Source organism: Oncorhynchus masou, chromosome 10 (genome assembly GCF_036934945.1).
Source record: "Oncorhynchus masou masou isolate Uvic2021 chromosome 10, UVic_Omas_1.1, whole genome shotgun sequence".
Classification (NCBI taxonomy): Eukaryota; Metazoa; Chordata; class Actinopteri; order Salmoniformes; family Salmonidae; genus Oncorhynchus; species Oncorhynchus masou.
The window spans coordinates 21,492,144-21,506,655 of record NC_088221.1 but is presented as its reverse complement, the minus strand read 5'-3'; the positions used below and the strand labels follow the sequence as shown (position 1 = coordinate 21,506,655).

The 14,512-nt window shown below is 44.0% G+C and overlaps 1 protein-coding gene across 1 annotated transcript in view; it reads left to right on the top strand.

Moving 5' to 3' along the window:
- The window catches only part of LOC135547320 (DDB1- and CUL4-associated factor 6-like), a 79,301-nt gene that overhangs the window by 48,765 nt on the left and 16,024 nt on the right, over positions 1 to 14,512 (top strand). Inside the window, exons 7-12 of the mRNA XM_064976208.1 lie at positions 883 to 1,094; positions 5,080 to 5,173; positions 5,954 to 6,076; positions 6,352 to 6,681; positions 7,002 to 7,175; positions 9,690 to 9,749. Coding sequence (XP_064832280.1) covers positions 883 to 1,094; positions 5,080 to 5,173; positions 5,954 to 6,076; positions 6,352 to 6,681; positions 7,002 to 7,175; positions 9,690 to 9,749 — 993 coding nt within the window. The remainder of the gene's footprint in view (positions 1 to 882; positions 1,095 to 5,079; positions 5,174 to 5,953; positions 6,077 to 6,351; positions 6,682 to 7,001; positions 7,176 to 9,689; positions 9,750 to 14,512) is intronic.

The following is a 14,512-nucleotide window of genomic DNA, read 5'->3' as shown; positions in this document are numbered from 1 at the left end:
ATATAAATACTTAGGCATTGGGATTGACATGGATTTGATGTTTAAAAAACATAGATGAGCTGGTTAAGAAGTTAAGATTTAATATTGGCTTCTTCGACAGAAACAGATTGTGCCTTTCTCTTAGCAGTACGATGCAGATTATTCAGTCAACCTTTTGGTCTGTTCTTGATTATGGTGATATTATTTATCAAAGTGCAGCTGCTACTACTCTTAAACCTTTGGATGCCGTCTACCATAGTGCCCTTCGTTTTGTTACAAGTGCCAGTTTTGATACTCATCACTGCATCCTCTATCAAAAGATAGGCTGGACTTCACTAAAGACCCATAGATCTCTACATTACTCCCTAATTGTTTACATGCCCCTACTTCATAAACGTCCGTCTCTCCGTCTTATCTAACTTTGCTGTTGATGTATAGATACCGGAGTTGCTAATCCGTTCACAGGATTGGTTAACTCTTGAGGTTCCTACGGTCTCCCCCGAGCTAGGTAAATCTGCTTTTAGTTTTAATGCACCGTATTGCTGGAACAAAATTCAAAATACATTTCATCTTGATGTTCGGGCAAATTAAATTATTGATTGGGGACTGTTTCCTGGGTAATTTGTGATATTTAATTTGTAGTTCCCATGACTGTGATTTTGTATTTTAATGTGTATAGATAGATAGATAGAGTTAGGATCTAATGTGTATATACAGGGCACATTTGTAAAAGAGATCTCAATATGTCTTTCCTGTTCAAATAAAGGTTAAATAATAGAAACATTTGGAGTTACGCTACTACTGACTTCGTTTAGTTTAACTCTGCCCCATGTTGTTTCCCCATGTCGTTCCCCCTTACTTGTCTCTGACTGTCTCACTAAATTCTCTGCCCCCCTCCCTCAGGTAACTACATGGGCCGTGGAACGACTGGCATGTGTGTGCGCTTTGTCCCCGCCCACCTGTCCAACAAGTTATGTCGCGTGACGTCGCTCTGCTACAGCGGAGACGGACAGGAGGTGCTGGTCAGCTATTCTTCAGACTATATCTACCTGTTTGACCCCAAAAATGACCAGGCCCGAGAGCTGAAGGGCCCATCCGAGGAGAGGAAGGAGGAGGTGAGGAGAGGAGGGAAGAGACGCCACCATTTTAGTTTGTTAAATATGAAAGGTGTATACTTCTCTATACACAGCCAGGCTAGGATACACACACACTGTGTTTGCCCCTCTGTGAAAGTGGGTATAAGTACTTCAGTATTTTTACACTCTCCTTCTGTGTGTTAAAAACATTCAAGAGCAATTACATGAGTCAGTGGGGGATTTTATCATGGTACCATGTTGTTTATTGTCCATATGGGACTTTGCTGGGAGCATAAACACACACATGGCCAGACAAGACATAGGCTTCTAATGTAAGCAGGGTTGGGGAGTAATGGATTACAAAAAATTGTTAAATGTAATCCGTTACGTTACCAGCAAAAATATTGTAATGAGATTACAGATACCTTTGAAAAACTAGATGATTACCTTGAGGATTACTTTAAATTCAGAAAGAACGTTTGCGGGGGGGAAACTTTGGCATGACATTCAAATCAGCATTAAAAAAGGTGCAAGTTTAAGTTTGTTCCACCTGAGCGAGTCTGACCACAAGTCAGAGACCACTATGAAGACACGCCAAATGTGTTGGATTGATTGTGGGAAAAGAGCAGGAATAGGCTTTGTAGGCTACAGTCCAGGCTATGCCTTCCAATGGTGTGACTGCTGTCAGCATTCAAAGATTATCCAACTTGAATAAACGCTCGGAGGTAAGGATAACATCAGTGTTGTAGTCTACGGCGATAGGGATATCACTTATTATTGATATCTAGATAGCGCATTGATGTGAATCACCATGCTGCTCTCTTATTTAGCTATTTGCACCTTACGGATTGTGGTTGTTGTGGATGGATGTTCACAAATCTAAATGTGTATTTTAACCCCATAATGGTTGAATTGAAGACGTTTAAGCTGCCTATCAATCATTGTTTTTGTGACCAGTGGACAGCCAGTGAAAAATGCACTCTTGCAACAGCTGCAAAGTGCGGATCCCAACCTATGGAATACAAGTGAGGCTTTTATTGCTCAATCTAAAACGCTATACACATGCTCAACCTTGTACACTTTTGATAGACTTAAAGTGGAAATCTGCAGTTGCTACATCCATTTTGGGATTTATATATATAACATTGATTCTTGAAGAATATAATTTATGAGCTTAGTTCAACTGTCACAATGTCCATGAGAACCCAAGATATAAGCTTGTATTTCCCAAATGTTTGTAAACATCGCAAATGTAAACAAACACTGTATCGCCTCATAATATGGTTCAAACAATCGTTTCTATATCATGGATGATCAGTCCTTGCATCCATAGCTCTGTCTATTAATCTGAGTTGGTTACATTTCTCCAGGCCCATCCCTCAGCTTTTTACCAAAACAGGTGACCGTTTGTTATTGGTTTCTCTGTGGATTTGCTCTTTAAACAGCTGCATATTATCAAGATATCAAAGTGTCACCAACAAAAAGGTAAACAATAGGCCTATAGCAAATGCAGCATATGATATTCATTTTTCACATGTGAATAGCACTTTTCAGTAGTGCTCAAAGCATGCCATTCCATGAGCGCAGCATTCATTTTTCACATGTGAATAGCACTTTTCAGTAGTGCTCAAAGCATGCCATTCCATGAGCGCAGCATTCATTTTTCACATGTGAATAGCACTTTTCAGTAGTGCTCAAAGCATGCCATTCCATGAGCGCAGCATTCATTTTTCACATGTGAATAGCACTTTTCAGTAGTGCTCAAAGCATGCCATTCCATGAGCGCAGCATTCATTTTTCACATGTGAATAGCACTTTTCAGTAGTGCTCAAAGCATGCCATTCCATGAGCGCAGCATTCATTTTTCACATGTGAATAGCACTTTTCAGTAGTGCTCAAAGCATGCCATTCCATGAGCGCAGCATTCATTTTTCACATGTGAATAGCACTTTTCAGTAGTGCTCAAAGCATGCCATTCCATGAGCGCAGCATTCATTTTTCACATGTGAATAGCACTTTTCAGTAGTGCTCAAAGCATGCCATTCCATGAGCGCAGCATTCATTTTTCACATGTGAATAGCACTTTTCAGTAGTGCTCAAAGCATGCCATTCCATGAGCGCAGCATTCATTTTTCACATGTGAATAGCACTTTTCAGTAGTGCTCAAAGCATGCCATTCCATGAGCGCAGCATTCATTTTTCACATGTGAATAGCACTTTTCAGTAGTGCTCAAAGCATGCCATTCCATGAGCGCAGCATTCATTTTTCACATGTGAATAGCACTTTTCAGTAGTGCTCAAAGCATGCCATTCCATGAGCGCAGCATTCATTTTTCACATGTAAATAGCACTTTTCAGTAGTGCTCAAAGCATGCCATTCCATGAGCGCAGCATTCATTTTTCACATGTGAATAGCACTTTTCAGTAGTGCTCAAAGCATGCCATTCCATGAGCGCAGCATTTATTTTTCCACTCGATTCAATGAGCCCAATCAGTCCTCCGTGACAACAAAATCATAAACAACAGAGTAGGGCTGGCTAATAAATCATTCGTTTTGGGGTTATGCTCAGGTTAAACAATTTAGCTAATCTATACTTCTATATTTCCAAGTCCTATTCTTGAAGATCAAGGGGTATAACATTTATTGGAATGACTAGAATTCTGATAGACCTTGGTTTTTAAATGTAAAGATATAATTTAGTCATATTATTCTACGTAGTAGAACGTGATGGGTTAGAAGAAGCCTACATAACCAACCCATAAAGTAAACATTACCATCCATATATGGCCAGCTATTTAAGCTTTAACATTGATTTATCCTGCAATAGATGTCGTTCAGTTGGTAGCATACTTTTCTGTCTTCTAATGCCTGTTAAGGGGAAAGTAATCTAAAAGTAATGGAATATAATCAGATTATGTTACTGGGTTTTGGTAATCCAAAAATTAAGTTACTAATGAACATTTTCGACAGGTAACTAGTAACTGTAATGGATTACATTTAGAAAGTAACCTACCCAACCCTGAATGTTAGCTCCCCCTCCACTCTCAAACCAAGAGGATGTTGATTGTAAACAGACATAGCTGGCTTTGTGTTGAGTGACTGAAGTGCTCTCAGGGCATCTCCTGTTAATGTGTTGTGCGGTGGCAGCTGGTGCAGTGAGAGGAACAAACAACCCTGACAGGCCTGAGGAAGGACATAAAGAGCGAGGAAGAGGGGATGGAAGGAAGAAAGAGAGGGAACAGGAGGATTAAGAGGGAGAATAAAATTAAAAGGAGATGAGCGAAGGATCACACACTCGATTCCAAGGGAAGGAAGACAAGAAAAGATTCTGCTCATAAACTCAGTGGTACACACACACACACACACACACACACACACACACACCCACAAACAAACACAGCCTCTGTAAGGACGTTGGCCAAGTTAAGAGTAAGGGCTTGGGGGGAACCAGTTTTTCTGGATGTGCTAGATCACGGTGCCAATCTCCTCAGCTGTCTCAACTGTCACCCGGCTCTGCTCCCGCATGCCTTTCTAAATACAGCTACCGACGCAGGCAATGTTCCACCACTCACACCACCGAAATAGACCAGATCGGGGACTGTAGGGCCTGCCAAGGAATCGTTTTACCTCTCTCTAATGCTCTCTTCCTCCACCCATAATCTTACTCCTGCAACCCTACTTGTGCAACTCTTTGTCACACCTTCAGCCCTCTCACTATCTCGCCTGTCTTTTTCTCCTCTCCCCTCAGCTCTTTACCTTCTCTCACCCTCTCCCTCTCGCTCCATTTATTTATCTCTCCACACAGTTGGGATTCTGTCTCTCCCACGTTCTCGCTCTCTCTTCATCTCTCTCTCCTGAAGTTGGCTGTCCCTCTCTCTATCTGTCCCCATGGGAGGAGTTAAGGCACCAGTGTTGGGTGACCAGGTCCCTGGCTCTAGGCCTGTTTTCCTGTGTGGGGGAGTGCCTGGGACTGTGCCATGGCTATTTTTAACTATGCTTAATGTTTTGTGTGTGTGTCCACAGCTGCGGCAACCCCCAGTGAAGCGTCTTCGTCTACGAGGTGACTGGTCTGACACTGGACCCCGTGCTCGCCCTGAGAGCGAAAGAGAGCGGGACGGTAAGAGTGCACAATCACTCTCACAACAAACACACAGTCTCCCTCTCTCTCTTCTCTATTGCCTCCTCAGTTTCTCCGTTATTCTTCATTTGGTATGACTGAACACAATTGGTATGACTGAACACAGACACACATTCTACTCTCTCTCTCTCTCTCTCTCGTTCTCTCGCTCTCCCTGACACACACACACACACACACACACACACACACACACACACACACACACACACACACACACACACACACACACACACACACACACACACACACACACACACACACACACACACACACACAGCCTGATTACTCTCTATGTCTCTTCCATCTCCTCTGAGAGCCTGAGCTCTAATCTCTCACCCAGAGCCTCTACCTCTCATTGCTAATGAGGCTAACAGGGCCTATCTCTGTCTATGGGGATCTCGTTAGCTTTAGCTTTCACTGACTCACAACTTATTACAGGCCCAGCTGGGACTGTGATAAAGCTGCCTCTCGCTATCACAGACTTTTATAGATCTTAGGGTATTGTAGATGAAGGAGAAGCAAACTTTTTTTCTCAATTAGTCAATGTCTGGATGATGCAGTGGATTGGTACTCCGCTGTTGGCTATTGAGGGACTTATGCATTATAGTACAAGCTATACCCTGATACGAGGATTCTCTGGACCGATGGTAAGGGGGGCAACAACAACAATAACTTTGTCGGTTTTCAAGGAAATGTTGTGCTGAGAAATGCCGACGAGTCATGTCCCATTCCAAATCGATGACCTTTGAACCCCCCCAGGAGAACAGAGCCAGAACGTATCGCTGATGCAGAGGATGTCAGACATGTTGTCCCGCTGGTTCGAGGAGGCCAGCGAGGCCCAGAGCAGCCGGGGGACCACGCGCTCTCAAACACGCCCAAGAGGTGAGACACTGGGACGGTAGTAGTTGGCGGCTTAAATGGTACTTAGTGTTGGCCCGTTGCCACAGATCTAAGATCAGACCTTAGTTGTTTGTTTGGGACAAACGTTAAAAGGGACAAATGTTAAAAATTGGAAATAATTGAATACAAAATAATGAAATAGAATACAATATAATAGAACTGTCTGAAGATGGAAATTCTCCTTGAAGTAACACTGAAAAGACATGCTTCAGAAAAAAACCCTGTTCCAAAACATCTGTTCCATTTGTCTCCTCCAGGCACTCTTCCCCGTATAGAGGGGGCTCTTACAACACCCACCATCCCAACGCTCCCTACAATACCCCCTTCACAACAAGCCAGATCCCTAGAGGGCTCCATGGAAACAGAGGCCCCAGCCGTTGCCTCTGTACCTGTACCCCTCCCCAAGTCCACCTCAGAGTCATCGTCAACAGTTACAGCACCTCCTGCGTCAACCTGCTCGTCCATGGAGGGCTCGGTGCTCCCCTCCTCCCTCACCTCCTCCCTAGACTCAGAACAGAGGAGTCAGGCAGACATGCCTGTGACCCCCACGCCAACACCCACACCCACCACAGAGATTGCACTGTCTGGTAAGAATTGCGTGGAGAGAACTCACACACACACTGAGTACTCCCATAAGAGGGGCGAGTCATCATATTTGATTTGAGGGGAGCTAACCAGTGACTCATAGTAGACTCCCACAAGCAGACCAAAACACGTGTGTGAGTGTGTGTGTACCGTCTATTGGTGTGTGGGAACCGTGCCACTCAAGCAGCAGCCTTACCCTCTCCTTTTTCAACCATATTATTTCCTTTTATTTCCCTTTGTCTCCCTTTGTTTACCTCTCCTCCTTCTCTTGTCTTCTGCCTCCATTCACTCTCCCCCTCTCGTCTCTCTATCTCTCTGTCAGAGTACGGCCCTAACCGGCTGCCGGTAAGTCTAGTGTGTAGGCGTTTGCAGCGGTTGCTCCTGTTGGCCGACCCCCCAGGACAGAGCCAAACCCCTTCCTCCACCGCAGCCACTGAGATCCAATCAAGGGGGGCTGCTGCTGTTGGCGCTTCCACCGAGACACCCCCCCCTGCAGGTTACTTGCCACCCCAACCCCTCTCCTTCCTGCTTTCCACTTAATATTCCCATACTTTTGGTCAAACGTTGCCCGTACAGATCGAGGATCATCTTACCCTACTGAATCTGTCTAGGGGTCATCTTCATCCTACTCCAATCCCCACACCCATTCACCCTTTTCTCTCTTCCCCCTAACTCACCACCCCCTCTACCCAAATTCCCTTTCCTAATTCTCATATACACCTCACCCAAACCCCTTCCCACCAAACATGCACAACCCCCCCTTTGCTGCTTGGGTAGTCCCGCCTGTAGCTCCCCTGTACGGTGTGGCATTTGGCACCCTCTGGCTGTGGAACACTGCTTCTTCACCCCCTTGGCATCAAAAGCAATATGAAGTGGTTGACACACAGTTCCCTCTGGACTGCCATGCAGAATAAATATCAGCTCGCGCAGAGAAGCACGAGATTGAACTTCACTCAACTTTCTAGTTTTTGTCTTTAACAAATCATATTTTATTGGTCACATTCACGTGTTCAGCAGATGTTATTGCAGGTGTATATTGCCGGTGCGGTACAACAAATCAGAGCTGCAGTATCCCTATATGCAAATAGACCATTGCCATATATGGATCTGTGCAGTTCACTTTGAACCGGACTGTGTTGACAGCATGAGTGGTCGATAGTAGTTGCGCTTGTTTTGAGATCAAAGCTAGAGCCACGTGTGCACATTTGTTCATATTCTTTGCTAGTGGGTTATTAGCCCAGTTATAGCTATTTTCTAGTCGGCAATTGGGGAGTGGTTGCTTCCTACAAAATGTGTGCATTTCTAGACATCTTTGAAAAGCAAGTCCGGTAAAGAGCATTTTTTTCCATCTTAAGGGGACAGTGTTGTATTTTGAGACAGGCTTGAGTAAGCTAATTTTTTAAGCTAATTTTATTTTGTAAAGTGGTTTCTTGCATTTTCATTCATCTCCTTGTCTGAAGGTCAAGTGAGTAAACAGTTTAATGTCAAGCCCTGCATATTTTTTCCTAAAGTCTAATGGAATGTAGGCCTATATTGAACACCACACATTGGCTGCTACTGTAGGCTGAATGATAGAACAGCTATTTCAATGTAAAAAATGTTATGGGATGCGTTTTCTCCATTGTGTTTGATGGTAGGCCACTCTGATAGGCCTACATTATGATCAAATTGCCACAGTGGCCTTCTTGGACACGGTTATAACTGTAACTCAAAGCGGGTACAGCCTCAGTATTCACAGTAAACGTGCCAGAAGTTGCACAGAATTTTCACAACGTTCAAGTTTGTGCTCAGCAGACCTGACATCAGTGCCGAAAAATGGCGAGGGGACATTGACTGACTACGACTATGGATGGTTAAGATCAAGATCTGATCTCTCTACAGCCTTTGTATCAGGTCTTCTAGGAGCTGATGTAACGATTGATGCATACACCCCCGTGGTCTATTAATGTCATGTTGTACTAAGCTTCTTCACTCCGTCTGGTACACATCACTTTCAACTCACTTAACCCCATTGTAGAATTCTTACAGTGTTGAAATATGAGAATACATACAGTATATAATGTAAGTGGCAACAATGATTTAGTTTTCTTTGTACTTAAACTAAATATGTCCATATTTGGACCTGAACATTTGAGCTTCAGCAATGGCAAAAAGGCCTCTTCGGTGCTGTGAAATATCTGGGTTTACTGTAGACACTGAGGAAGCTACTTTGTGCACACCAATTGGTATTTTCATATTAAGGTGAAATAACAATGTTTATTCTCAACCCTCTACGATTTGCCTAACGCAACACTGTAATGTGTACGTACGTAGCTTGAATTGCAGTGGAATGCACTGGCATCAGACCATGTGACATTGGGGTGGGAATCAATCAATATGTACCGGTAACACCTTTTTTGGTGAAGTCTATGAATCTAATTTGAGGTGGAGTAAAAGGTTGACCAATGATGAATCTCTGCATGATGCCCTTTTTGAGATGACTGAGTACTGCTCACGTAAGGTGACAGGTGTTTGGGCATGACATGGGTTTTGGTCATGTGGTTTGCCACTGGTATCCGCTTAACAGGCATGGAGTGAGTGGATGTTGGTATTACTGTGAGGTCCATCGGACCATGACTTAGGTCTCACTCGGCCCTGTGAGAGTAACTTGAGATGTGTGAATAAGTTAAACTACTGTGTAAATCTTCAATTGACATCAAACCTTGAATCGCGCGTGTGATATATTTTTCAGCTCTGCACGTGTGGCACTCTGCAGTCTGTGTTCTCCCACAAGCTGTGTCTAGGACAATTGCTGCTGTTCTATACCCATATCAATATCAACTTGTCCTTCCCAGCGTTGCAACAAAGAACACTGTCTGTTCATGTAGCTGTGTTTGTTAACTCTTCTTCCTGCTTGGCCTTGGTCCAATTTAAGCAGCGTTTGAACTTTGACCCGAGCCTGACCATATGACCTCTGGTGTGACCTCCGACCTCTATGCCCGTTGTTTAGTGAGTCTTATTTGTGTTCCAGATTCTCCCTCATCTGTGGTTAACAAACAGCTGGGATCCATGACTCTGGATGAGCAGCAGGGTGCGTCTCCTCTCCTCTCTTTTCCTCCCTTCTATCTTTCTCTCGCTGTCGCTCTCTCCCTCCTTCCTAAACTCTCTCCTTCTTTCCCTGTATCCCTGTACTTTCTTCCTCTCTTTCTCTCCTTCTTTTGTATCTCTGTTTTCCTCTGTGCTTTCTGTCTCGTCTGTGTGGCATTTAAAATATATTCGCATGAGACTTCGGTGTGCACCTTGTCCCTCCACCATCTTTACCTGAGAGCATTTTCACTAGGCATGCATTCTAGTCACATTTGGCCAACCCAGTCCCCAGGGCGAAGGCTGGTGTTGGATATCTTATCCAAGGCTCTTTTGTTGAACCTATAGCTTGAGATAATGTTTGGTCATTCGCCAGCCCTTGGGCTCCCGGTCTAAGGCACTGCATCTCAGTGCTAGAGGCATCACTACAGACCCTGGTTCGATCCCGGGCTGTATCACAACCGGCTGTGATTGGGAGTCCCATAGGGCAGCGCACAATTGGCCCAGCGTCGTCTGGGTTAGGGTTTGGCCGGGGTAGGCCGTCACTGTAAAATAAGAATTTGTTCTTAACTGACTTTCCTAGTTAAATAAAGGTTAAATAAAATTAAAATAAAGTATTGTTTTTATGTTGGACTCATAACACAATCTTGCTCCTCTTCTTCTGCCTTTTCACTCAGTCACAGCCGGGCTGTAAATCATCTCATGCTCAGACCATTAACCTCTCAATGCAATCGTCCCTGTATTGGCTTATTTCACAGAACATTAACACAATATTCCCTAGGATACAATGACATTCCAAGCCCCATTTTGTGATGAACTATTGTGTGTGGTGGTAGTTTGAGAGGCTTGTGTTTGACCCCTGTATATTTGTGTTGTTTCCTACTCACCTGTGTGATGGTTTGGTTCAGATCTGGGTCAAACACTGGCAAATGCTTGATGTCCACTTGATTTAGCTTCACCAGCGTGCAGGGTGGTCGCTGTCCTATTGGTTCTTTTGGTACCGTTGTGATGGGCAAGTTAAATCAAGTGCACCTCACGTTTTTGATAGTATATGATACATTGTATGTATTGCTCCTGTGGTTTGGGACGATTGAAACCATTCCACTCTTCCTCTGTGTAAGGAATGCCTTGCACACTGTCAGTGTGAACTGTGTGTAGTAGACCTACACAAAAATGTTATTGTGTAACAAGACAGTCACTAGGAGGTGAGCGTACAATGCAGCACAGAGGACTGAGTATGCACAGCATATTTGAGATCAGAATTTTAACACAGTGTTCAATTCAGCACTTTCTTAGTGTGTATACAATCAAATTTTATTGGTCACATACAAATGGTTAGTTGATGTTAATGCGAGTGTAGCGAAATGCTTGTGCTTCTAGTTCCAACAGTGCAGTAATATCTAACATGTAATCTAACAATTCTCCAACAGCTACCTAATGCACACAAATCTAAAGGGCTGAATGAGAATATGTACATATAAATATATGGATGAGCGATGACCGAGCGGCATCGTCAAGGTGCAATAGATGGTATAGAATACAGTATATACATGTGATGAGTAATGTAAGATATGTCAACATTATTAAAGTGGCATTGTATAAAGTGACTAGTGATCCATTTATTAAAGTGGCCAGTGATTGGGTCTGTGTAGGCAGCAGCCTCTCTGAGTTAATGATTGCTGTTTAGCAGTCTGATGGCCTTGAGATAGAAGCTGTTTGTCAGTCTCTCGGTCCCAGCTTTGATGCACCTGTACTGACCTCGCCTTCTGGATGGTAGCGGTGTGAACAGGCAGTGGCTCGGGTGGTTGTTGTCCTTGATGATCTTTTTGGCCTTCCTGTGACATTGGGTGCTGTAGGTGTCATGGAGGGCAGGTAGTTTTCCCCCAGTGATGTGTTGTGCAGACCTCACTACCCCCACGGAGAGCCTTGCGGCTGAGGGGAGTGCAGTTGCCATACAGCCCGACAGGATGCTCTCGATTGTGCGTCTGTAAATGCATTCCTATACCCCTTCACTTGACCCCTTGAATTTTTCCAAATGTTGTTACATTTTACAGCCTTATTCTAAAATGTATTAAATAAACATTTTCCTCATCGATCTACACACAATAACCCATGATGACAAAGCGAACGGGGATTCTATGGAAACGTGTCTGTGGGAGGAAAGGCAACTCAAGGACCACTCCTGCAGTGCACTTGGAAAGTATTCAGACCCTTTCCCTTTTCCATATTTTGATACAGTACAGCCTTATTCATCAATCTACACACAATACCCCACAATGACAAAGCACAACTGCTTTTTAGATGTTTTTTATTTATTAAAAATATAAAACAGAAATACCTTATTTATATTCGTATTCAGACCCTTTGCTATGAGACTTGAAATTGAGCTCAGGTGCATCCTGTTTCCATTGATCATCCTTGAGATGTTTCTACAACTTGATTGGAGTTCACCTGTGGTAAATTCAATTGATTGGACATGATTTGGAAAGGAACACACCTGTCTATATAAGGTCCCACAGTAGACAGTGCATGTCAGAGCAAAAACCAAGCCATGAGGTCAAAGGAATTGTCTGTAGAGCTCCAACACAGGATTGAGTTGAGACATAGACCTGGGGAAGGGTACCATAACATTTCTGCAGCATTGAAGGTCCCTAAGATCAGAGTGGCTTCCATCATTCTTAAATGGAAGTAGTTTGGAACCACTAAGACTCTTCCTAAAGCTGGCCACCCGGCCAAACTGAGCAATCGGGGGAGAAGTGCCTTCCAAAAACTTCCAGAAGGATTACCATCTGTGCAGCACTCCACCAATCAGGCCTTTATGGTAAAGTGGCCAGACAGGAGCCACTCCTCAGTAAAATGCACATGACAGCCCGCTTGGAGTTTGACAAAGGGCACCTAAAGGATTCTCTGGTCAGATTAACCCAATATTGAACTCTCTGGCCTGAATGCCAAGCGTTACGTCTGGAGGAAGCCTGGCACCATCCCTATGTTGAAGCATGGGGGTGGCAGCATCATGCTGTGGGGATGTTATTCAGCGGCAGGGACTGGGAGACTAGTCAGGATCAAGGGAAAGATAAATGGAGCTAAGTACAGAGAAATCCTTTTTATTGTATTTTTTTTTGTGCGTTGCCCTTTTCCTCCCCAGTTTCATGGTATCAAATTGGTAGTTACTCTTCTTCTCATCGCTGCAACTTCTGTACTGACTCGGGAGAGACAAAGGTCGAGAGCCGCGTGTCCTCCGAAACACAACCCAACAAAGCCGCACTGCTTCTTGACACACTGCCCACTAAACCCGGAAGCCAGCCGCACCAATGTGTCGGAGGAAACACTGTACACCTGGTGACCGTGTCACCATGCACTGCGCCTGGCCCACCACAGGAGTCGCTAGTGTGCGATGGGACAAGGATATCCCTGCCGGCCAATCCCTCCCCTAACCCGGACGACGCTGGTTCAATCGTGCGCCGGCCCATGGGTCTCCCGGTTGCAGCCGGCTGTGACAGAGCCTGGACTCGTACCTAGAATCTCTAGTGGCACAGCTAGCACTGCGATGCAGTGTCTTAGACCACAGTGCCACTCGGGTGGCCTGAGGGATCCTTGATGAAAACCTGCTCAGGACCTCAGACTGGAGCAAAGGTTCACCTTCCAACCGGACAACGACCCTAAGCACACAGCCAAGACAACCCAGGAGTGGCTTCGGGACAAGTCTCTGAATGTCCTTGAGTGGCCCAGCCAGAGCCCAGACTTGAACCCGATCAAACATCTCTGGAAAGACGGAAATAGCTGTGCCGCGATGCTCCCCATCCAACCTGATAAAGCTTGAGAGGATCTGCAGAGAAGAACGGGAGAAACTCCCAAAATACAGTTGTGCCAAGCTTGTAGCGTCAGACCCAAGTGGCGCTGTGGTCTAAGGCACTGCATCGCGGTGGCTGCTGCCAACACACTGTCTCAACTCCAGCCACTTTAATAATGGGAATTGATGGGAAATGATGTAAAATATATCACTAGCCACTTTAAACATTGCTACCTAATATAATGTTTACATACCCTACATTATTCATCTCATATGTATACGTATATACTGTACTCTATATCATCTACTGCATCTTTATGTAATACATGTATCACTAGCCACTTTAACTATGCCACTTTGTTTACATACTCATCTCATATGTATATACTGTACTTGATACCATCTACTGTATCTTGCCTATGCTGCTCTGTACCATCACTCATTCATATATCTTTATGTACATATTCTTTATCCCCCTACACTTGTGTGTATAAGACAGTAGTTTTGGAATTGTTAGCTAGATTACTTGTTGGTTATTACTGCATTGTCGGAACTAGAAGCACAAGCATTTCGCTAAACTCGCATTAACATCTGCAACCATGTGTATGTGACAAATAAATTTTGATTTGATTTGAAGAAGGCTTGAGGCTGTGATCGCTGGCAAAGGTGCTTCAACAAAGTACTGTGTAAAGGGTCTGAATACTTATATAAATGTGATATTTCAGTTTTAAAGTCTTTAATAACTGTGCTAACATTTCTAAAAACCTGTTTTTGGTTTGTCATTATGGGGTATTATGTGTAGATTGATGAGGAAGAAAATAAATGTAATCAATTTTAGAATAAGGCTGTAGCGTAAGAAAATGTGGAAAAAGTCTAGGGGTCTGAATATGTTCCGAATGCACTGTATATGACCCGCCGAAATAGTGTTAAACTAACACTTTTCAAAGTGTTGATAAACTAACACCCCAAGAGTGTTGGGT